Raw genomic sequence first — 22855 nt, forward strand, 5'->3', positions numbered from 1 at the left:
CTACTTGCAAGATGAAGCCCGATGAGTTGAGATGATACCAGTTTACACAGAAAAGAAAGATGGATGGCCTTCAACGTGAAGATCTACCTAGGTAGGTACCTATCAAACTGGAATACGCCCTTGTAGGATTGTGGCTGGGAAAACCTTATCAATGGTGCCCTCCCTCAGCCTACCTACCTAACGGAAAACACCCAGAACAACTGGCTTCGCTTCACTAATTGAGATATCGAGGGGTCACAGGTACAACTGTCATTGACATTTCTGCTAAGAATAAGAATAAGAATAAGAATGGGTAATAAAGTCAAATTATTTAGGATAATTCAAATCTCAAATACAATCAGGCTGAATTCATTCAATACCTTTTAACCATTCTAATAGGTCAATTCGTGACATTCCTTGCAGTGAGATCTACCAAGACGGGTTGTACAAATTCAGAAAGAGAGATAAAACAATCTAACCCCACTATAACGTCTTCCTACAAGCCTCCAATACATTTTTGGTCTCTCACAATCATTCAAACGACCGTGGCAGCAGCACATTGACAATTCTCACAAAAAAAGGTGACTAACTTAAATCATTCTTTCATTCTTTCTTTGATTTTTGTTCTTCTCCCAGCTTCACTCTTTCTTCTTTTCAAACCTACCTACATACATTCTTTCTTTTTCTGTCCATTTCACATCGCTCGAACATAGGTACTCTTCAAAGACCAGTCAACAATACTGCACGGCTACATTCGGTTTACCCATATTCAATATGACAACTCGCCCACCACTTTCAACCATTCTTCCACCTCTCATCTGCGGCACCGGAACTTTCAATATTCAATATAATGCCGATCCCTTCGCAGTCCCTGCAAATGCGATTGTGCAAAGAGCTTTGGAATCGGGCGTAAATGCATTTGATTCATCTCCATACTATGGTCCTTCTGAGATAATTTTAGGTAAGGATATATTCTCTCTTTCTGTCGATTTTGCCCCTCCACTCTATATTTTCAAACTCATAATCTAACCCACCTGAAGGTCGCGCCCTCCAACAACCACAAATCCTCGCCAATCACCCCCGCTCCAGTTATTACCTCCTAACAAAATGCGGTCGCATCGCCGCTTCTGAATTCGACTACTCTCCCGCATGGATTAAATATTCCATTTCCCGCTCCCTCGCCCGTCTCCACACCACCTACCTCGATGTTGTCTATCTCCACGACGTCGAATTTGTTTCCCCCTCGGAAGTCCTCGAGGCCATAAACTGTCTGCGCGAGCTCCAGGCTCAAGGCATCATCCACTACATTGGAGTTTCAGGATATCCCGTCCCGCTTCTCTGTTCCACCGCCGAAATGATTTTGCGCGAGACGGGTAAACCTCTCGATTGCGTAATGAGCTATGCAAATTTTACCATCCAGAATCACTCTCTATATACCAGCGGGCTTGCGCGTCTGCGCAAAGCAGGCGTGGATTGTGTGCCCAGTGCTTCGGTCCTCGGCATGGGGCTTCTACGCAGCTCCGGAGTCCCAGTGCCCGGGAAGGAGGACTGGCACCCAGCACCCAAGGAACTCCGTTCTCGAGTTCAGAAGGCGGCGCGATGGTTGGAGGAACGAGGGGAGCGATTGGAAGTTCTGGCTATACGGTGGGGTCTTGAACGCTGGGCTCTCGATGGTAAAGTCGGCTCGGAGCCTATCGGAGTATCCCTCATGGGTGTGAGTAATATAGGAGAGTTTGAGGAGACTCTACGAGTGTGGAACAGTATCTTGGACGGGATCGATATACCCGGACGAAAAGTCACCGAAGCGGAAAAGCAATGGAGTTTGAAGAGGAGAGAAGAGACGGAAGCGTTAGCGAAAGGGGTTAGGGAAATCCTTGGAGAGTATCGCGATTTTGCGTGGGCAAGTCCTGATGAGGGATTTGTGAACATGAGAGTTGTCAAGGGGGTTGTGGATGAAGTTGCTCCGATGCCGCCGGCAGAGGAGAGCGGTGCTGTTGAGAAGACAGGGAATATTGTAGCGATCAAGGATTCGGACAAAATTAGTAGGCTTTGAATGTCTACTGTAATCTCATCTTGGCTCTGTTTGGTTTAGGTATTACTCATGCACGCACAAAATCATCCAAAAAAAAAAAAAGGTATTGCATGCATGACTTGGATAAGCGGAGGCGTTATTAGTTGCCATACGTTTCAATGTTTTTCAATTCATGTGCCAACTCCTCTCACGCAACTATGATAACCACATCTATGATCAAGATCAGTCTTCTTTGCTTTTTGTGACTTTTCGTTCCGTAAAGGATGAAGTTGAATATCCAGGACCATTTTTATGGGAATCAACCCAAATATGAGATACCACCAGTAACTGCCAGAGATGAAGAATAGCATGATGCAAAGAAACATTTTGTCAAAAGGAATATGGTCTTTTTTCTTCTTCTTGATATCAAAGCTCTGAAGATCCACAACATGTCCAGAAGAACCATTTCACAAATTGTGACAAGCAGTAAAAACTCCATTATACGCCATACTTCGCATATTTTCCCAATAAAAATTTAACTGAGCACTTTTATTCGTCCAAGCATATAACCCCGTAAATCTAAGCAGAAGAATGCTTGCGACGTTCTCGGACAGCATCGGCAAGTTTCTCAAGGACTTCGACGGTGGATTCCCAGTTGATACAAGCATCGGTGATGCTGACACCCTTCTTGAGACCGGAGGGTCCCTCAGCAGGAACCTTTTGGTTACCTTCGTTGATGTTGGACTCGATCATGACACCGATGATGGATTTTTCACCAGCACGGAGTTGGTCGCCGACAACTTGGGCTACCTTGGGTTGATTTCGGTGGTCCTTGTTTGAGTTTCCTAGGAGACTTGTTAGAGAATTTTTCATGTGAGATTGTGTAGAAAAGACATACCGTGAGAGCAATCAATCATGATAGCTTGCTTTTGGTTCTTCTTGGTCAAAGTATCCTTGGTGAGCTTGACGTTCTCAGCATCGAAGTTTGTACCCTTGGTACCACCACGCAAGATAACGAATCCGTGCTCGTTGCCACTAGTTCTGGTAATGGCAGCAAGACCCTGTTTTGTAACACCCATGAAGTGATGTTTGGCAGCCGCAGATCCAATGGCATCAATTGCAACAGTCAAGCTTCCATCGGTACCGTTCTTGAATCCAACTGGGAAAGAGAGACCTGATGCAAGCTCACGATGCAATTGTGATTCGGTGGTTCTTGCACCAATGGCACCGAGGGAGATCAAATCTGCGAGGAATTGAGGGGAGATGGTATCGAGCATTTCAGTTGCGATAGGCATGCCGGTGCTGGTGAGATCACAGAAGAGTTGACGACTAATTCTTAAACCTTTGTTGATCTTGAACGACTCGTCAATATCAGGGTCGTTGATCAAACCTTTCCATCCGACAGTTGTGCGGGGCTTCTCGAGGTAGGCACGCATGATAATGCAAAGATCGCTCGACAATTTATCGGAAAGATCCTTCAGTCTTTTTGCGTACTCGATAGCGGTGCTGGGGTCATGAAGGGAACAAGGACCGACGACAACCAAGAGACGGTCATTTCTACCCATAATAATCTCGACGGCATCTTTACGACCTTGGACAACGGTCTTGAGAGAATCATTTGTGATGGGGATTTCGGAAACAAGTAATTGAGGAGGAATCAAAGGGTCTTGACCCAGAACTACAAGATTGGTAAGAAGATCAGTATTTATATTTGAAGAAAGAGAAGGAATTTGATTTTTGGCGGGGTCATACTTCGAGTGTCGTCAGTGACGAGGGGTTCAAAGTCGAGTTGAGGCATCTTGATTGAGATATGAATATGATATAAAAAGGTGGAAATATGATGGGGGATCTTATAGATCTTGTCTGACGCTGATTTGACTTCTTAAATCAATGGTAATACAAATGTTGTTATTTTGTTGTGTGAGATTGTATCGAGTTGCTTCGTTGTCGAGCTGTTGTGTAAAGTGAGTCAAGGTCAAAAACTATAGGTGGATCTGGAAAAAGTTCATAAAGTGGTACGCTCGGACTAAATTGACAAATGAAAGTGTGGGTGTTGTCCGATAATTAGTAGATATGCAGAGGCATCTTCAGCCAAGAAGAGAGCTCGGATTTGATCAAAGGGTTCGAATGATTATTCTAGGAATATCAAGGGTTTAGGTCTGCGCGTCGCATTCCGTGAACATGTCAGATTGTCAGATTGTCAGATGTCTAAAGTAAGTCTCCATCTGATCTGATGTATGGACATAGATTCAACGTTTATTAGTTTATTGACAGCGTGAAAACTTCAGATTGAATTGTTACTACCAAGAACATCTTGCAATTCATCCTGTGTATAGGCATTCGTATATCAATTGAAATGCACACGGCGTTATTATTCGCTCTCTCCACAATATGCCCGTTCACGAAGGTTTATATCTTCAGGACAGACCCAGGTTGGACAACAGAAGCTGATATTGCTTATGAGATTCTAATGCTCTAATGGCCGGTTTGATTGCTTATGGAAATTCAGGCGTCTCCGAATCGGGATTCCATTGTTTATGGTTAGCTATGTTAGATGGGTAACTGCAGACAATATAGAATGTGTTCTCTCTCTCCCCCCCCCCCTCTCTCTCTCTCCCTCTCTCCTTCTCTCTCCTTGACATGGCTGGATTAGACAGTAAGAAAGTCATTGTACACTCTCATCTGAAATCGCATACACGGCGATTCTCTGTACATTCTTGTCTGAGCTAGTGTGGAAAGAATGATTTGTTGAATCTCGTCCGATTGTGGATAACATCAAAGGCTATTTATTGTAAGTATGCCATTGACAGATGTCACCATTACTTTCAACGTGAGGAATGAGGAAAATCTTTTCGGACGAGAGAGTCATCCGAGCCATCTTGAAAGAGACAGAATTGATAAGAAGATCTATCAGTATTGTCGATCGAACCTTGATAACGATACCTGTACCTCAGAGGCTCTAACGTTGGAACCTTTCAGCCTTGTCTGATGATTTGGATTATCATTGATCTAAACCCAAAATAGTCTAGCCTTATCAATTTCTATACTGTAAAAAACATGTTTCCCCAGAAATTTAGTGTCCAAGTAAGCCTAGAAGAATCTCAAAACATCAAAGTACACGATGAAGCATTTATGAAACTCATCACCATTTTACGATGCGACCTATCTAGCCCTGTCAGGTAATTACCAATTAGGTGCCAATGACTTACTTCCACTCGGGTCTGTACTGCAGTATTTACAATTGATTCGTAAAGGCCTTTGACCGACTCTTCTCAAAATTATTATCACGTTCCTGCATCTTCATTCAAATGCCTTGAACGTCCATTGACTGTTACTTGTTTGAATACAACCCTTCTTTGGTGCGGCTGAATCCTCTCCAGCCTTGCCACCTTCTTCTTAACTATCTATCTGACCTATACAATAACATACATCCATACCCTTTACATCCATCAGACAACCTCGTGGAAGATTTATCGACATGTTCGTACCACAGTGGCCGAGTAGGAAGCGCGAAAGAGATGATGAGGACGAACTAAGTACTTTAGGCTTTGGTGCTCACAGAAATGTAAGCATTGCATTCAGTTCAGTTTCAGATCACCAACAAGATCTTGATGTTAACGTATGACTTGATTAGAAACGACATCTAGCGAACCTACCGCATCGATCTTCACCACATGCCAAACGTCAGATTGCACCAGCTTTTGCACTCAATCATTACACACCAGCACCTCCGACAATCACTCCCGCAGACTCGGACTCGGAGAGAACTCCCATCATTGCAGAGCCGACGAACTCTCACTATTCGTGGACCTCATCGTCGTTAACAACGGCCACACAACCGCATGATGACGAACAAATGAATAACAGCGGAACCTCATTTTCAAGTCAAATGTCAGAAGGGCCAACTTATTCAGATGATTTCGATATGACCGATAGTGGCATGCATCTAGCTCCTGGTCTATTTCAGCCAGATTCTGCTATTAGCTTAGCCAACCGAATTCCTACCCCAATTCATAGCTCCTTCTCCGCCTATCCCCGACTCGATAAACCACTCCACCCTATTCTCTCCGAGCCAAATCTCACAGATGAGACATTCATCGATCGCTTTCGTCGCGGTCGACGCCTACCCAGCCCCATTAGCGAAGGCGAAATGAGCCCTAGTGTCATTGTCAATGGAATTAACGATTTGCAAATGGAAGTCGAACCCTCTTTTCCCTCTCCCGAATTTGAGAAAGAAATCCCGACTCCTCACAAGAAAGGCCATACTCGTTCAAAACATAGCCTGCGGAACTGGAATGGGTCCACTGGGGAGCTCATAGGAAATTTAGACGGTGTGGGGACAAAGAAAAGCTTCAGTATGGGGTATAGGGCGGATTGTGACAAGTGTCGGAATAAAGTTCCGGGGCACTTTAGTCACATTATTACGTATTGATTAATGGGTTATGCTAATGCAGGTACAAATTTCGGGATGAACTAGGTTAGGGATGGATGGAGATGTTGATTAGGCCATGGAAATATCGATACATCTGGGTGAATGGAGTGAGGTGATTACACTATGATCAGCTACCAGCTATTCAGCAAGGCGTTTAGGAGCTGTATCCAAGCAGTTTGCAAACAGAGCTAAACATTGCTAATATTATTAATGAACATATATTAATCAGTCTATACCTGTGCGACTTTATGATCTTGCAATTGTTATCCTCTGATATCCCAATCGAAGCGAGCATCCTATTCTCACTAGAAGTGGCTCATCATTTCAGGGTCCTTTGGTAGCCGGAGGTATTACATGATTCTAGCATTGCTGAATCGGGGTAACTAAACATCCTCTTCTTCCCCCATACATTTCGGCTCCTATGTATTCGCTCTCAATCTCCCTCTCATCTCTCCATGTTTCCAGATTCTGGTACAAGCAACCAATAAATAAGTATAAATATGATGTGCAAAAGAGAAAAAAGAAATAGTGAGTTATATTCTTGAGATGAGATGGATGACACGAGGGATGAGATAAGAGAGGGGGAAGGAAAGCGTCTCTCTCTCACTTTTTTTGCGTGTTGTCGGATAAGTGTTTTGCCGGTGATTTGGTCTGATCTGATCTGAGCTCGCTCGCTCGCTCGCTTGGTTGGGAAGTGGGGAGGATGGGAGGGGAGGAACGCTGGGGGGTGATGTCAGTAATTTTTTTGATTTTTTTTTGATTCGGTTTGGTTTGGGTTGGGTTGGGTTGAGTTGGGTTGGGTTGATGATTTGATGGGGGTTTGTTGATGGATGGGAGTTTGGATGGGTATAGATATAGGTAGCTTTGCCGAGGGGGGAGTGTGGATGTATGTATGGATGTATGAGATGTATGTATGCATTTATGAAGGATTTGAATTTTGGGGAGTGTTTGATGGGATATGATGTGATATGACATGACATGATATGATGCATTTAGGATTGGAGTTGGGGGAGATTAGAGGTTCTGGGGGAGTGATGTGAGTAGGTGTGCGTGTTGAGATGGATTTTCTATGGTTAATTGGTTGGTTGGTTAATTCCCCATTTCGGATTCTGGAATCGGAGTGATGGGATGGGGTCGATTTATCCATGGATTTTTTCATGCTGTGGTTGGTTTATGTAGGTATATACTTCTGTGTCTGAATGTAAGTATGTGTGCTTGTCTGCAGAGTGTACTTCACATCGTAAGATATATACTTGTCTGCAAGACTTCGATCTGGTGTGCAATATGTGAGATTATGGAGATGCGGTTTAGATAGAAGGAATTTTAATCTGGTGTGATGGGTTTGATTTGAAGACTTGGGATTGCGATTACGGGTTAGGTATGCTGTTGAGAGGGAATATGGGATAATTTGTGGTCTTGGATGTGTGCGTAACATGAGGAGACATGTAAGTACTCGAGGACTCTTTGTTGATCATTCGGAAGTTGGCTGTGTCTTTCTTTGGCATAGTGGACGTTCAGGCTTTGCTCTGTCTGCAACGAATGATAACTTGATCGTGCTCTTGATGTGATGAGATGCCGGTGTCTTTGCTCTAATTGATCACAATTTGAATATGCTCTCTTGGTCCTGCGTTCCAGATATGAGTTCTGATTTGGTTGTACCCTTGAAGCGCTATATTATTTGCTGAAATACAGGAATTAGTATCTGACTGTGCCTTGCCTGAAACTCCTTTTCAATCGATCGTAACTTTGATATGTCCTTGGACTTGTGAAGTTTTCCCCGGGGAACAAAAACCATAATCTGACTATGTCCTTGAAATCTTTGTCAACACATTGAAACTATCCTCACCAACAGACTACAATCTCTTTGTATCCTTGAAGTGTTATAACTTTCACGGAAAGACAAGAACCCTTCGTCTATTGGTACATTGAGGTAAAAGCACATCCGGGACAGAAGACGGACATTTGAGTCTGCCAATAACACTGTCCTTGCGAAGAAATGAGAACTTCGCGTTGTAGAGACAAAATGGAAGGTGGCAGGAGATTGACACCATGTCCCTATCGCGAAGCAATTTTTTCAAACGGGAAGTCGAAGTCGAGGTCATGTAAGATTACGTGAATGTGAGTGTCAACACCGCTCGGCAGAACGCATGAATTGTTCAACGACGTGGTCTAGTATGGTTTTCTGCGAAGGCATATACTTCCACATGTATGTAGTGTATTAAATTTCAATTTTCGGATGATTATATTGAAAGATTAAGAGTAGAGATGAAGGGGTAGATGTACCATCTCACCTCTAGAATAAAGTCTCTTAATGTGTTGATTATGAGAAGAACATGATGAACTGGTTCTCAATTTGCTTGGAGAGCTTTGAGGTGTAGTATGAATCACTAGAAACATATGATATATACCACTCAAGGAATATAATCGATGATTAGCCATTATTGGGAAGTAAGGGAGACATTGATAAAAACACTAGCTACATATTCCAATTGAATAAGGAAACGTTCCTCAATGTACTCAGTGAAATAGAGCAATAATCAGATAACAAAAACGAAAAGAATATACAGTTATCTGAAAATCTCTAATAGCCACGAAAAAGTTGATACTGGGAGGCAACTTTGTAGTGTGAAGCTAGGAGAAACTATTTCTAGCTTCCGGCACTGTGAGTTGTCACCCACAATGTCCTTCGAACTTCATCCCATACCAGAATTCCTACAAACAAAAACGGTTCACAGTACCCATCCATTATCAAGTACAATAATAAATATGAGCATTGTCAAGACTATGTTTCGAACACCAATTACTTCAACTGTTCGTTCTTTGCACCGGGCTCCGTCATCCCGCAACCTCCATTGCAATATCAGTCCAGTACCACACTTGAGTACCAATCATCATTCACCGCGATACCATACTTTCGGTTCTAAAGCTGCTCAATCTCATGTATTCCTTCAGTATCGTCTCAAACACTCGACAACTCTTACATACGAACAAAAGCACCAGCGATTTCGTAACCAGCATCAATCCATCCACTTCCGTATGTCTACGCCTAGAAAAGTATATGAAGCAAATAGATGGCTCTGTTTGACTGGGGCCTTTGTTGTTTTCGTTTTCCTCGATGTACACTTATACTTGACTCGAGATGGATAAAAGAAAGAAGATAGGGTTGATGAGGAAGCAAGTGTTTCTTGAGAGGTAAAAGGCAAGAATTTGACGAGTTGAATACGGACAGATTACTATCGGTGATAGATTGAATGGATTTCAATGATATAGTATTACATATATTTGTGTAACAGTTTTCGCATTCAATTGTATTTCAATAATTGGACGAATAATGGGCATTTAAGTATTGCCATGTTGTAATTTATGTACTGACGTCAACGTCCATTGTCGAAATTTGGCGGGGCATGCTCAGTGGGGTACATAAGATCCTACATATTTTACAAATTCGCGCTAGTCAAACAGACACACCGGACAGTTATATTGTACGTATTCACCTATAGCAAGCGAAATACAACAAGAGAGATTTCTCATAGTCAACATTTCTCACGGGAATCGATAGGTCTTGATCTTTGTGTTCGGTGAGAGCTGTCAGATATGGCAATGTACCATCTAACCATCGGAGGAAGCTGAGCTTACTTCTTGCTCAGGTCACGCACTGTGATTTATTATACCAACAAGTCTCTCAACAATAACTCACTAATATACCATAAGCCATTCTAAATATGGGAAAGCGCAAAAAGCAGATAAATTGTCACAAATACTCTGCAATTAGCTATCGAAGGAAGCATTGTTGATCATGAGTTTTGTTGACCATATCACGTTGGCGGATGAATCTCCCAAGGTCAAATTCGCTAAAGATTTTAGGGCGTGTAGAAAGGTTGCATGATTGCTCACCACAAGCAACATCTACGATTCCACCATGGTGCGAACACTTTTTCTCTCCTCATTATCAGCATATTGGGATGGGCGTCTATATCTGATTGATTGAGCCTCCAACGCTGAATTTTGGTACAGCACTGGCACACCAAGCGGTTCTATTGTTCTGTCGTAACTTTAATAATTGGGGGATTTACTTTTTCAGGTCATCAAATTATCTAAGTTGCGTTCGCACTTCACAGGGAGCAAACCAAAATCGAAAACTGGAACAGCCTCTGGGATCTTTGCTTCGCCGCCGAATAATCCCCCGATAAGAAGTACATACATGTAAACATGACTGTCTACTCCGATACAAAGTTATTGTGGGGTCTTGTCAGATCCTCCTGCGCCTTTCCTCAGCAATGCATAATTGATACAGACATGAAAAATTCTACACCGAGGCTGAAGCGCATCCCAACATTCACAAAACTGTTGCGCGCAGAAGAGAAAAGCTGAGCAACAATTAGTTTGTGCACAGTGACCTAATATGAGAACCTGCTGTCAGGATTTTCTATAATCCTTTACTGCGACAAATAAGCTTTATGAATTAATGTTGAGGTGTCAGGTCGTTTTTTGCTTTTACTTTTTTTTTATATTATTTTTCGTTATAGATTTTGTTATCATCTTCTAACTCCTTTTCCTACATCTATCATACTATCAATTGAGCGTCTTTTGATAAATCTAGCAATACTAAGCGATTATAATGACGGGAACGTGGAGGAATAACACGAGCCTAAAGTTGGGGTCGATCTAACATTACATGGCCAGTAGTAAAAAGTACGTTTACCGCGACTAATCCTAAATCCTTCTAAGAGGAATATTTCTGAAACGATCTCTTTAATAAGAGTAGCAACTATGATCTTCGATTACAGCCTCCGCTAAAGATGTACAGTGAGTAACTGAGCATGTTGAACATTCGTCTTGGAATCATTCTTGGCTGAATAAGTGATATTCGCAATCATGTTTTCAAAAATTTGACGTAGAAATCCCTATTTTGTATCTGATGTGTCAGAAGCCTAATCAAGCATTTTCAAAGATGACAACTATATATAAATAAACATACAGAGCTAATCGATCTTGTGGCCATGCATTTCACACACCTGTTTAGCCGCACCCACGCAGCCTTATCTGACCGCAGCCTTATCTGACCGCAGCCGGCGCAATCCTTCATTCACCATGATGGCTGCAGCCAACGACACGATTAGAAAAGTTATATGTACTGAGATTTACACCGCAGTAATCAGAGTTATGACGTTGGAGTTTTTTCTGTTCTTCGGGTTGCTTTTATTTAATAGTTCTGGAAACTAAGGTTGTGAATTTTTAATTTGTCTGCAAAGAAACTCCTCACACCACGATAATCATCCGAAGTCATATCCTCATATCCTCAAATCATCTACGAATAGAAGAATCGTAGCAGCTAATTTAAAATGATTTCACGAGCCATATTAGCACTCTCTCTTTTCTTCACAATCATCACCGCAACCTCAATACCCATATGTATCACCGATTCCAGCACAACAACCTCTTTCAACATATCTTCTCTAACAAAATATACCACCCAACTCTGCACCCAAATCGCTTCTAGTAACTTCTCATCCACGGCCAAGAACTACAATATAGATTCCACCTCCAGCTCCATCATTTCACTTGCCTTTACATCTGCAACCACAACTTGTCCGGGAAATAGTTCCGCAAGCGACTGCGAAATCGTTTATGATCATCTTTTTTCTGGGTGTAAGCTTTGACTTTTGTTTTTGCTTCATCCTCTCTTGTTTTGTATTTGGAAAAAGAAAAGTAGAACAAAACTAACATATCCACAGGTGGTGACAACAGTTCTTCAATCACGGGATCAGGTTCCATCGATACAGGATGTGGTGTATATAATTTCCAACTCATAAACACGAGTCCGGATAATTCGAGTTCGACAAGCGTATCGAGTGAGAGTGGAGGTAGTAAAGCTAGTGTGGTTAGTTACTGCACCGTCACGGGTAGTATGCTGTTTGGAGTGGCGGCATTGTTTGGCTGGTTTCTTTGAAGTGGGTTTTGTTTCTGAGCTGGGAGATGATTGATCGACTGTTGAGTGTAGAAGTATTTGTTGTGGTCCCGGTAGATGTGGTTGGAAATGGCTCGGTACGATTTTCTACGCCCAGATTCATATAAATTTTGGTGGACATGGGTCACCAAGGCTGTTCCTCTTCATCATGATATAGTCTGAGGACATATCAATTTCGATCAAATGGCTGCTCTTGGTTGATTCCTTGCTTCAGATCCTTTGACACATTAGATTCTTTTGTATTTTTATGATTTTACGAGGGTTAGTTCTAAAGCAATTTATCGAGCGAGACAAAATGAGAGAGAATCAGAAATATATATCATTCCAATATAATTCATGTAAGAAATCTTTCAGATTTATACTTCAATGCCGCTGGCTGTGCTAGCGATCCTTTCGATACGTGGATACACCGTATATCCATCCTGCAACTTTGGCAAAGCTGCTACTTCGAATTGGTAACTGGTAACTCGCAAATCGATTTGTAGTATGCTGTTATGAAGCCACTATCAGTTCCCTCAGAGAGCACTCCTTTAATGAATCCACTGTCAATTAGTATATGTTATTCTCTCGATCTTTCAAGCAGCGAACTGTACACTGATGTATACATCTTCAGTATTTCTATCACAATCACCTCCTACTAAAGCCCCTCTCCTAGGCTCTAAATGATTCCATTCATTGAAAGATCTAAAAGCAAAATCCTCATCAGTTATTCCTTTCCCATTTCCGAATTTCTATAACCACATTAATTATCCATTCTAACCCCAGAAACCAAGAACTCCAGTCTCAATCAACACGAACCCTCTCCTGAAACCCCCTAAAAACCAACTCAATGCAAAACCATCATAACCGGATTAAAATCCGCCATTTTGTCCGTCCTATCAAATCCCCGCATGAGATTCATTAGCGAATCGACAGGCTCATAATTCTCATCCAACATAAACTCGCGAAGTTTCGACAACATGCGAAGGTCATCCTGATTCGCTTCTGCAGAGGTGAGATTTCTATCTGTGCCTGAGGGAAACCTCAAATCCTGAGTCGCATCTGCGTCTGGTTTTCGTGGTGCGTTGAGATTGGGGTTGGGTTCTGAGGGTTTGTGAGATGAGTCTAGGGTATGATCCCAATTGGAATTCCATGTGCTGTCTGGATTTTCCGGGTTTGTTTCGAGATTGCTGTGCGTTTGTATATCCATATGCGTATCTGTATGATTATTTCCACGCGTCTTCGCATTCCAGCTCTTATCCACCCATCCTTTATCCACCCACCCTTTTCCAATATAGGCACAATGAAATATCGAAATATCAGAACGCAATCCGTGAACAGAAATTTTCGTCCTGATTTCTTCATCGAGATGAGCATTCCTGTAATCATTCACAGGTGGCAGGACTCCGCAAGAATGATTCTCCGTCCCGTCATAAAAATGCAGTACAAAATCTCCCACGTTTGTTGAGCGGGGAACAATCCCAATATTCACAAGCCAGGGAGATTTAGAGAATCGCGCAAAAGCTCTTTCACTAATGAGTTCCGCATAGGCCGGAAATATCGCCGCAATGAGAAGTATAGCAATAGGGGAACCATGCAGAAGTTGCCATAGCCTGACTTCAGAAAGCTCGCCGATTCCAGAAAGCTTGCTGCAATATTTGAATACCTGATGCATGGCATTGCTGAAAAGTTTGTAGTGTCGCAGATCGGGGCTCTTCCAGAAAATATCCCGTACTCCTACGGATTCCCACGATACGTGGAGACTTTTGTATAGATTCCGAAGCTTGGAATTGAAGTGGAGATCCCATACCTGTCGAGCGTCAAGCTTGGGCCTGTCTTTGTACATGTCGAGAAGTTCGTGGAAAGTATCAATCAAAACTTTTTTCTGCTCGGCAAATTTTGACCTGGAGAAGTCCGGTGTAGCAGTCTTGGTCACAACGGCAATAGCTTGGAGATCACAGTATACTGTTAGAATCTGAGGATCAACCGGTATGATCCAAGGTCCCACTTTAGAACTCATCTTCAATTCTCCCGGCGCCGGAATATCCGTGATCTGATTTCCCACAAACGGACAGATAGAATTCGCCAGGTCATTTCGTGCCAGAGTCCAATCCGGTACCCAGCTCGGTAAGCCTTTTCGTTTCAAGTGCGGATGCGTAGTTTCGGAATGAAATAGCATATCCCACAGTCGTCGTGGCTCGGTAGAAATAGCGATATAAAAAGCCGCATCGACAAAAACTTCATCCACGCTCTTGGTATAATCCACTACCGGCAGATAATCTTTCGGATCTAGATGTGAAGATATTCCAAAACTGTATGGACGGCGAATTTCAGCAACTGCAAGGTAGCCGTAGATGATGTCTCTGAAATCGGAAACTCCCGACCCTTGTCGGGATACGAGAATACTCAAAAGAGAGGATCCGCCAGTGACACCACTTTGAAACTTCTGTCGCGATACATCCATACTCCTCAATATTTCCAGATTATATATATCCGTTTGAGCCACCGGCTTAGAAGACATACGCGATGATGCATCAATCTGAGCCGTACACTCTTGCGTACCCGCATCGATCATCGCTGTATCCGATTTGTCTTGTTGACATGATGCATATCCAGCCTCGACATCGGAATTAACAACAAGCATATCATCCCCATTCAAAAATACACTACAAAGATCCTGCCACAGAACTCTGCACCTCCCAATCTGCACCACAACTTCTCTGGAAAGAAGCAATTCCTGATACGTCCAAACTCTCGTAAGCCAAGGACGCGAGAGCACATCCCGAAATGCAAGATCATCCGCTCCCAACAACCTAGCATCTGCGCCCTCTCTCCCAATACGATCCAGCAGCGTGTCTACCTCTTCCGAAGACTCGCCGAGAAAAATGACCGTCCGACCCCCAAGCCGATAAATCTCTCTCATCAACCCCAATTGCTGGGTACGCTCGCCCAAATTACTCTGATCAATACATATTGCATCTGCCCATAAACGCAGGGGACGATTTTCATCGCGGAGATTAATCAGGGCATCTGCTAAATTGGCTGTTACAGAGAACGGCCTTCCATTAACAAATACAATTTTCCTTGTCCTTGGATCCCCCCAAACATAGGAGAGTGCTGTGTAGCCATCATAGATATCTAATCGACACGCCCTCAAACTAGTATGTATGAGACTACAATGGACGGGAGAAGAAGGGCTACCTGGATGTATAATCAAGAGACGAATGGCATCTGATTCTGTGAGGTTGTGGTATTCGAATGCTGTGGGATAGGCTTCTCGAAACATTCGTGATGGAAAGTGGAAGAGGAAACTCATAACCAAACCCATTCACGAAGTTCTCTCTCCACGAAGCGAAAGATCGGTGCATACAAGAACACCTACTCCAACATTCTCTTATGATCCAACAAAAATGAATAAGAAAGCTAAGAAGTATAATCTTATGAGAATCATGAAATAATAAGTTGAAATGTTGTAAGATCAACGCTTATTATCCCACTGAGCGCTTAAATAGCAGTGTAGTGATGCTATCAAATTTAACCGCGTTCCCCGCTCCCTACAACGTGGAGACGATTGCACAATTCAGTCTAGTAATAATAAGCATACAGGGAATTGAAGAAGTGACAAGGTGACAAGGTAATCTTTCGAGAAGCATATTCTATTCCCGAACCCCAAATCCAGACTGTAAACACATCACATAGTCTTAGTACATCCACATAATAAAGAGTTCTATCTATACTTCCCCCCTATCATCAATCGATAGATATCTCAACATCCCACCGATATTCCATTACCCATTACCTGACAACAAACTCTCCAATTACTCACTCCCCCATTTCCAAAATGATGATTCATCGCTGGGTTACCTCGCTAAGTAGGTGCGTATCTTATCTAGCTGCATGCACTACAACCCCCTGTTCTGCCCAAGGCGGTAAGATTCACGAATACGAATCGCATAGCATCGAAGTCATACAATTCCCAAGAGCTCTATTGATCACACACTGAGAAGAGTATATAACATTTGACTTTCCTCATGAGCTCAAGAGAGACTTATTCGTTTCTTCATATCATCCTACCTCATCGAATCGAATAGCCAGTTTAGATCACAATACAATGGAAACCAATACCTTCCCAGCAGGTGCGTTGCGATCTCATTTTCAAATCCCCAATTCGTAGATCCCCATCACCTTCACACATCCCACCCCAAACATCAAGTTACCCAAACATAAAACAAGACAAAATATTATAAACCAAATCACATAAAAAGAAAAACACCAGAAAAAACAGCCAAAAGCAATCCAATCCAATCCAATCCAGTCAAGTAATCAAATTAACCACTCAACTAACCAAACCGCAGGACTCCTCGGCAACTACTACTCCGTCCGTCACCAACTAGGTCTCTACCGTTCCTGCGCCGTGACATCCTACTACACTTTCACACCTACCAGTCCCAATGCCAGGCAAGAACTAACCTCCCGCCTCCAACATGCTCTCAGCAAAACCATAGAAGAGCACCCCTCACTCTGTTACGGTCTCCTCCCCGGTTCAAAAAGCCAAAATCTCCCCGCCCGCTTCAAAAGACTTCCCCAAATCTCCTGGAATGATCTCGTATCAATCTCCTCTCTAGACACAAGCAGCGATGCTCTATCCCAGGAAAAGCGTATTAGTGAAGAGCTAGGCGCGTCTCACGAGCAGCTTTTCCAGGACCAGGAAACTAAACCCGCGTGGAAACTTCGTGTTCTCGTTCACGAGATGGAAGATGAGACTTGCAAGGTCTACAAACTTTTTGTAGCCAATCACGCCATTGCCGATGGATTAAGCTGTGCGTCTTTTCAACGGACTTTGCATGAACAATTATCACTAGCTACAGTAGAAGCTGTTGAGAAAAGTAGTGTGCAGTGGCCCTATATAGTACCAGACAGCATAGGGAAACCAATAGCCATCGAAGATGCGATGCAGATCAGTCCCTCAGGATACGAGTCCTTCACCCCCAACACAGCACCTCTCACAGACAAGAAAGAAGTAAAAATATGGGCAGGAAGCTTCCCCAACATGCCCACCATCGAATCGTACAAATGTCTCGTACTGCTCGTGACCATTCCCCCAGAAAAGGTCCAGCGAGTATTAGAAACGAGTCGCCGGCTGAAAATCACCGTCACGGGCTATCTGCACGGGTTGATCACCAGCTATCTCGCGCGCGCGGTCGTGACAAATGACCAACTTGGTCTGAAGGCTCACACGCCATACTCGCTGCGGAAGTTTAGCAAGCTGCCACTGAGCGAAGTCGCAAACCACGTAGCCTTCGTAACCACCACGTGGGACGCCGAACTCCTCGACAGACTCCGTCATGCGAGAGAGGAGTCGCCAGAAGAAGAAGCATTGATTGCCAGCATGGGACGCCAGATAACCCAGGAGATCTCCGCAGATCTGCAAAGAATCGAAGCCGGAGGCGGAGTCCCACACTTGCGAAACGTCGCGAAGATTGACGACTTGGAAGCTTACTGCCTCGCGGGAATGTCCGCAGAGCGGTCAGAAACCTACGAACTATCGAACCTTGGCGTGGTCAGATTGAATAAAGTTCCCGAAGAGCCCTCTTTAAAACTCGATGGACTCATATTTTCTCAATGCGGAATGATGTTCGGTGCCCCCATCGGATGCAATGTTGTGAATCTCGAAGGGGGGCCATTGGTCATTAGTCTAACATGGCAGAAAGGTGGCGTGGAGGACGAGGTGATGGAAGGATTGCAGAAATTTTTGAAGATGAGATTGGGAGCATAAACTACGCAAGCAGTGCCGGTAGACTAGAGTAGAAGCATAACGAGGTGTAAAGAAAAGAGCGAGGAATTGCAATCAGGAGTTTTATACAATGTCAAGATCCTCCAACATCGTAAATAGCAACCAAGCTGCGAAATGAAACAGGCCATTTCATTCTTGTTGATCCAACAGAAATCCCCCTCCTTTCTTTTCATGCAGCATGTGAAATATAAACCCTCCCAAGGTTATCTGAAAAGCTGGCAGGCAACAGAATAGATGAACAATATCCACCAGTCCTAAATGATACACGCTCAATCCAGTCCCGTGCTGTATTGTGTATTATATAGCATGGCATAGCATAGTGCAAACTACTGGGTAACCTACACGCCCGGAAGAAACAAATCACAGCGTCTACCTAGGTACTTCTCACACTTACAGAATAGGGATTTTGCGAATCTATACAAAGATTTTCATATCATATCCCACGAATCGAGTGTAGATAGAAACGAGCAAGAATCTAGATACGATGAGCCGAAGAGAAGAGAACCGAACAAAAGAGAAGAAAGCAGAAGAAAAGAAAACTCCAAATATAACAAAAACACAAAACCACAAGAAACAAGAGAAGGATTGATATGTATACATTTACTATATATGTCAACATTTACTATATATGTCAGTGGGTGGGAATCAGATCAGCATCAGCTGCTTCTCATCCGCATCACTGTAGAAATTCTGGACACATTGGAGAAAACAGTTTGCTACCTGCTCAGCTGTGTGTAACCAAGACGAGAAAAGGCAGTCTTCCAATATTCCAACGTGGAGATCAGACAAGTGAGAGCACAGGAGGATACAATTCGATACTAAGAAATTTCTTTTGGTTCTCTAGATTGTGTGCTAACATCATGACTTGCATCAAAAAATAATCCAAATCTATTCCCCTTGTAGAATCTGGTCATTGACTTGTTGGGTGGGGACCCCTGTGTCTAGGTAGGTATCTGCACATCTCACAGTCGCAGCACTAATGTAAAAGATCTGTCGGCGGTACAGGAACTAGCCCTCGACAAGCTCGATGGGATTTGGAATTGCAGCCAGCAAGACCCTCATCCCCATGCACGTCTCGACGCAAGACATAAGGAGCGCCCACGCGACATCGGTACATGAAGCATCTAGACCCCGGATTCAAGACTCCTTGTGACCACTTTCGGCTGTTTTCTCCTGATTGCTAGTGGCAGCATGCGGAGTCGTCTCGGGCTGCGCCGAGCCCTGAGCCTCGAAGCTCGCTAGGAGATCGTCTATCTTCTTTTCGAGGTTGGTGAGGTTCGATTCGAGCATCTGTGCTGTCTTTTCGCCGCCTAGAAATCGCGTTGTCAGGGGTCATTCGATAGAGACGACGATGTGTGAGTTATGCAGACTAGGTGAAGAGACGCATGTCTAATATTCAGGGTCGCGTGGCAGAAGGTATAACGAAAAGGGAAGACTAGGACTAGAAACCATTGGTGGAAAACGCACGTTGAAGTTCTTTGAAGGCCTAGAATCGGGGAATGGTTAGACAGGGGTCTTCAGGTGCATTTCTGGACTGTTGGGGGCGTGAAAGTTCAGGATGGGATTCTCTCTCCGAAACGGATTTTCGCATTACATTTTTGACAATGCCCATGGGAAAAGGGTGAGGAAATCTAGAAGTACATGATGGCTCACACGGGAATCTGCGAACGGACAGGAAGCATCTGTACGGTGTATGTGGACACGCAGGTATGCAAAGACATTTTGGGTGGTGAAATGACTCAAGAAGCAGAACATGTGAAAAATAGAGAAATATTGATCAACATACCTGGGCTAAATCCGCCTCTGAGGTGGCAACATCACCATTTTCGGAAACGTCCTTTGTGTGATTGTTCGATGAAGACATTATGTTTGTGATTTGATTGAATTATCGTTCTTGAGGAACACTTAGGACTTGGAAAGTTTCGGAAGCACGGTGCGTTATCGATAAGTTGGGTGGTTTGATGGTCAGCTCAGCTCAATGCTTGCCTCCTTGCCTAGTGCTTAATTACCTGGCGTCGGCAATCGGATCGTTTTAAGCTGGGAATGTTATAAGTTCGTTTGGACCCGAAATGGAAAAGCAGGTATCGAATCGACTTTGATGGACGGAGAAGATACGAGATCTTTCGTAGGTAAATGGGGGTTTCTGCTGATGTCAATGGGCCAATGTGCAGATGGGCAGATAAGGTGATGTTCCAATGTTCCATGAAACATGGCATTATGGTACGATGCAAAAGTTTAATTCTTTGTCCCCCCCATCTCCCCATTTACACTATCTTGCCTCTTGCCCAGGTGTCGTTCGTATTCATTGCTTGGACTTGGTAATCTACAAAAGAGTGGCATTCCAAGTTGCTACCAATGCTCAAGTAAGAGGTAGATGGTAGATGGTAGATGGTAGATGGATAGTAATTGTAATTGTAATCATCAATCAAGATCTGTCTGTTATAATCTAGTGACCTATTTAGTACATATATAGTACATACCTAGTACTCATGTGTACACTCCCACAACATAAGCAATGAAATAAAACCCATGACGCCGACACAGATCGAAGACAATTACTGTAACCACCATATAAGGATCTATCTCAGATCATCGATCTCATTCATTCATAGGAGAAACTTTCCGACCCCGACTTTCATCTTTCTCTGGTCTTGTGTAACCCAATGTGTTTCTTTCATAGTCTTTCGGATCATGAGGTGTACCTACCTAGGTAAAGAGGCAAAGAGGCAAAGCCAAGAAGAAAGAAAGATATGGGAATGAAAACGAACATGGAAATGCATATGGATATTTGGATAGACAGGTAATATGAAGGATCGCATTTTCGATGGCTTGCTTCCTTGCTTGCTTACTTGGCAGCTGGTGACCTCAAGACTCTAGTCCTCTACGCACGTCCTGGCAAAACGATGATTTTATTAAGTTTTGGGTGTCACCCGCTGCATAATGTCACGAGTAATGGAATCAAAATATAATTCTTGACAGCGTGCGTGCTGTTGAGAGGGTTTTGAAAGGTTTGATGGGGCGAAACAGTTTTACCTCACTAGACAAGATTAGTATGGAATACACGTGGAAGTTAAAAGGGAAGGAAAGTTTAAATCGGACACTGCCTACTTGTCTTGTTACTTGGGTGAGATACCTACTAGGTAGCATTTTGTACGTAGTAAAGATATTGTATAGGTAGATATTATATAGGTAGGTAATATGTAGGTAGGTACGTACTATGGAAGGATGGAACCGAAGATATGAGAGGAGGGATGGAAACCGAATTTAACAAGACTGACAAAAATCGTGCACAATGAAAGAGTAAAACGGCATCTTTCGTACAAATACCTTGCACCTGTGGAACTTTGAACGGGAGATCTTACCTCGGGCCAGTCCAGCCAAAGTTAACAAGAATCATTAAGTTGTACGGACTCCGGCCATGCATTGCAGGTGGGTGGGTGTTTGGTATCACATCTGAATGTGGGCACTGGGCACTGGGCACTGGGCAATTGGCGATGGGCTCTGTGGGCAGTGATGTATCTAGGTAGGTATCCATCTGTTAATCACGATTTATGATTAATCATGCCATGCCATGCCATGCCATGCCATGCCATTTTGGAGAAACGGATATCAAATTCGAATGTCGGTGTTTTGATGTGCGATGAGCGATGAGCGTTGAGACTTCCGTATACTTCTTCCGAATACGCTGATTGGTTTGCTTAGCTAGATCTCCATCAATGAGGGCTATGTATCCTTCTTATTAATACAATAATCCATCGAATCCACGATGGGATTCAGATCATATCTAAGGACACTGCGAGACTGGAAAGTTAAAGTTATCCGCAAATTGCTTCGGTTGAGTTTCGACCATCAATTTTATAAATTTATCTGGATCTGGAATGTTGGGAGATAATCTGATAGGCACTCAATATCATCCATCCCTAGTCGTGATGACATGAAAAGTATTCAAGCATGAGCGTTCCGTGAGAATACGGTAGACCGCAATGACTCAAGTGAGCAAGCGACATCGACGATTGGTAAATTGATTGGTCTACAATGAACTATTGCCTTCCTTCATCCACACTAACCCAACTACCGGTATTCACACGGCCACGAAATATCGGCATTCTACCCTCCTCCGCTCCAATCCTGATACCTTTTATATCATCGACCTAGGTGCGTCATATAGAGGTAGGGGGGGGGTCAAGTAATATGAATGAGTCCCAATCTTACACATCCATCCATCCATCGTTCCACCTATCCAGCCATCCTCGATGACTTTTTCACATCGACGTTGAATCTCTGGGTTGACGAAGAGTAATTGCCACATGGTCGTTTTACAATTGCCATGTTACCATAGAACCTTGACATCGGGGAATTGATGGTAGAGTGAGATTGAGATTGAGGTTGAGAGTGGGAGGAGGAAAGATGGAATGATGGAAAGATGGAAAGAAGAAAAGATTGAAAGCTCTAGAATTACTGTCTCTAGAATCTAGATGCGATGCCTACCACTCGTGTACTCTACTCCTCTAAACCACATTGAGGAGGAGTTCTGAGCGTGTGGAAAAAGCTGTAAGGTGTATGGTATATACTCTGTAAGTTCTCGAGTGCTAATAATAACCTGACTGGGGAAATGGGAAGTCTCTCGGAGTATAGGTAGTACTAGGGAGGTAGATACCAGATAGGCTCATAGGTACACAGCCCTGGAGGTAC

The 22855-nt window shown here is 43.4% G+C and overlaps 7 protein-coding genes across 7 annotated transcripts; 4 read left to right on the forward strand and 3 right to left on the reverse strand.

The window, feature by feature from the left end:
* Positions 1–753: 753 nt before the first annotated feature.
* Positions 754–2032, forward strand: EAE97_002979 (uncharacterized protein; the record flags this gene model as incomplete). Its single annotated transcript, XM_038873491.1, has 2 exons — positions 754–940; positions 1020–2032. The coding sequence occupies 2 exons, from the start codon at positions 754–756 to the stop codon at positions 2030–2032; spliced, it is 1200 nt and encodes a 399-aa protein (XP_038735354.1).
* Positions 2033–2569: 537 nt separating this feature from the next.
* On the reverse strand, positions 2570–3788 carry EAE97_002980 (uncharacterized protein; the record flags this gene model as incomplete). The annotated part of the gene is made up of 3 exons (XM_038873492.1): positions 2570–2835; positions 2889–3668; positions 3743–3788. The coding sequence occupies 3 exons, from the start codon at positions 3786–3788 to the stop codon at positions 2570–2572; spliced, it is 1092 nt and encodes a 363-aa protein (XP_038735355.1).
* A 1308-nt stretch (positions 3789–5096) lies between these two features.
* On the forward strand, positions 5097–6652 carry EAE97_002981 (uncharacterized protein). Its single transcript, XM_038873493.1, has 2 exons — positions 5097–5555; positions 5625–6652. Exons 1-2 carry the CDS (start codon positions 5469–5471, stop codon positions 6420–6422), a joined length of 885 nt encoding a protein of 294 aa, XP_038735356.1. The 5' UTR covers positions 5097–5468; the 3' UTR covers positions 6423–6652.
* Positions 6653–11764: 5112 nt separating this feature from the next.
* Positions 11765–12372, forward strand: EAE97_002982 (uncharacterized protein; the record flags this gene model as incomplete). The annotated part of the gene is made up of 2 exons (XM_038873494.1): positions 11765–12071; positions 12158–12372. 2 exons carry the CDS (start codon positions 11765–11767, stop codon positions 12370–12372), a joined length of 522 nt encoding a protein of 173 aa, XP_038735357.1.
* Positions 12373–13216: 844 nt separating this feature from the next.
* Positions 13217–15655, reverse strand: EAE97_002983 (uncharacterized protein; the record flags this gene model as incomplete). The annotated part of the gene is made up of 1 exon (XM_038873495.1): positions 13217–15655. The coding sequence occupies one exon, from the start codon at positions 15653–15655 to the stop codon at positions 13217–13219; it is 2439 nt and encodes an 812-aa protein (XP_038735358.1).
* An 825-nt stretch (positions 15656–16480) lies between these two features.
* EAE97_002984 (uncharacterized protein) lies at positions 16481–18145 on the forward strand (the record flags this gene model as incomplete). Its single annotated transcript, XM_038873496.1, has 2 exons — positions 16481–16505; positions 16725–18145. 2 exons carry the CDS (start codon positions 16481–16483, stop codon positions 18143–18145), a joined length of 1446 nt encoding a protein of 481 aa, XP_038735359.1.
* Positions 18146–18743: 598 nt separating this feature from the next.
* Positions 18744–21756, reverse strand: EAE97_002985 (uncharacterized protein). The gene is made up of 4 exons (XM_038873497.1): positions 21272–21756; positions 19950–21200; positions 19631–19649; positions 18744–19473 (listed from the first exon to the last, which is right to left on the reverse strand). The coding sequence occupies exon 2, from the start codon at positions 20425–20427 to the stop codon at positions 20158–20160; it is 270 nt and encodes an 89-aa protein (XP_038735360.1). The 5' UTR covers positions 20428–21200; positions 21272–21756; the 3' UTR covers positions 18744–19473; positions 19631–19649; positions 19950–20157.
* Positions 21757–22855: the final 1099 nt, after the last annotated feature.

The sequence above is a fragment of the Botrytis byssoidea genome, assembly GCF_014898295.1.
Source record: "Botrytis byssoidea strain MUCL 94 chromosome Unknown BBYS_005, whole genome shotgun sequence".
NCBI lineage: Eukaryota > Fungi > Ascomycota > Leotiomycetes > Helotiales > Sclerotiniaceae > Botrytis > Botrytis byssoidea.

Excerpts from the sequence above, each read along its gene's own strand:
- EAE97_002985 (XM_038873497.1), bottom strand. The coding sequence starts at position 20,427 with ATGGGGAGATGGGGGGGACAAAGAATTAAACTTTTGCATCGTACCATA.
- EAE97_002981 (XM_038873493.1), top strand. The coding sequence starts at position 5,469 with ATGTTCGTACCACAGTGGCCGAGTAGGAAGCGCGAAAGAGATGATGAG. Across the intron at positions 5,556-5,624 it reads GCTTTGGTGCTCACAGAAAT|AAACGACATCTAGCGAACCT; the intron begins GTAAGCATTGCA and ends TGACTTGATTAG.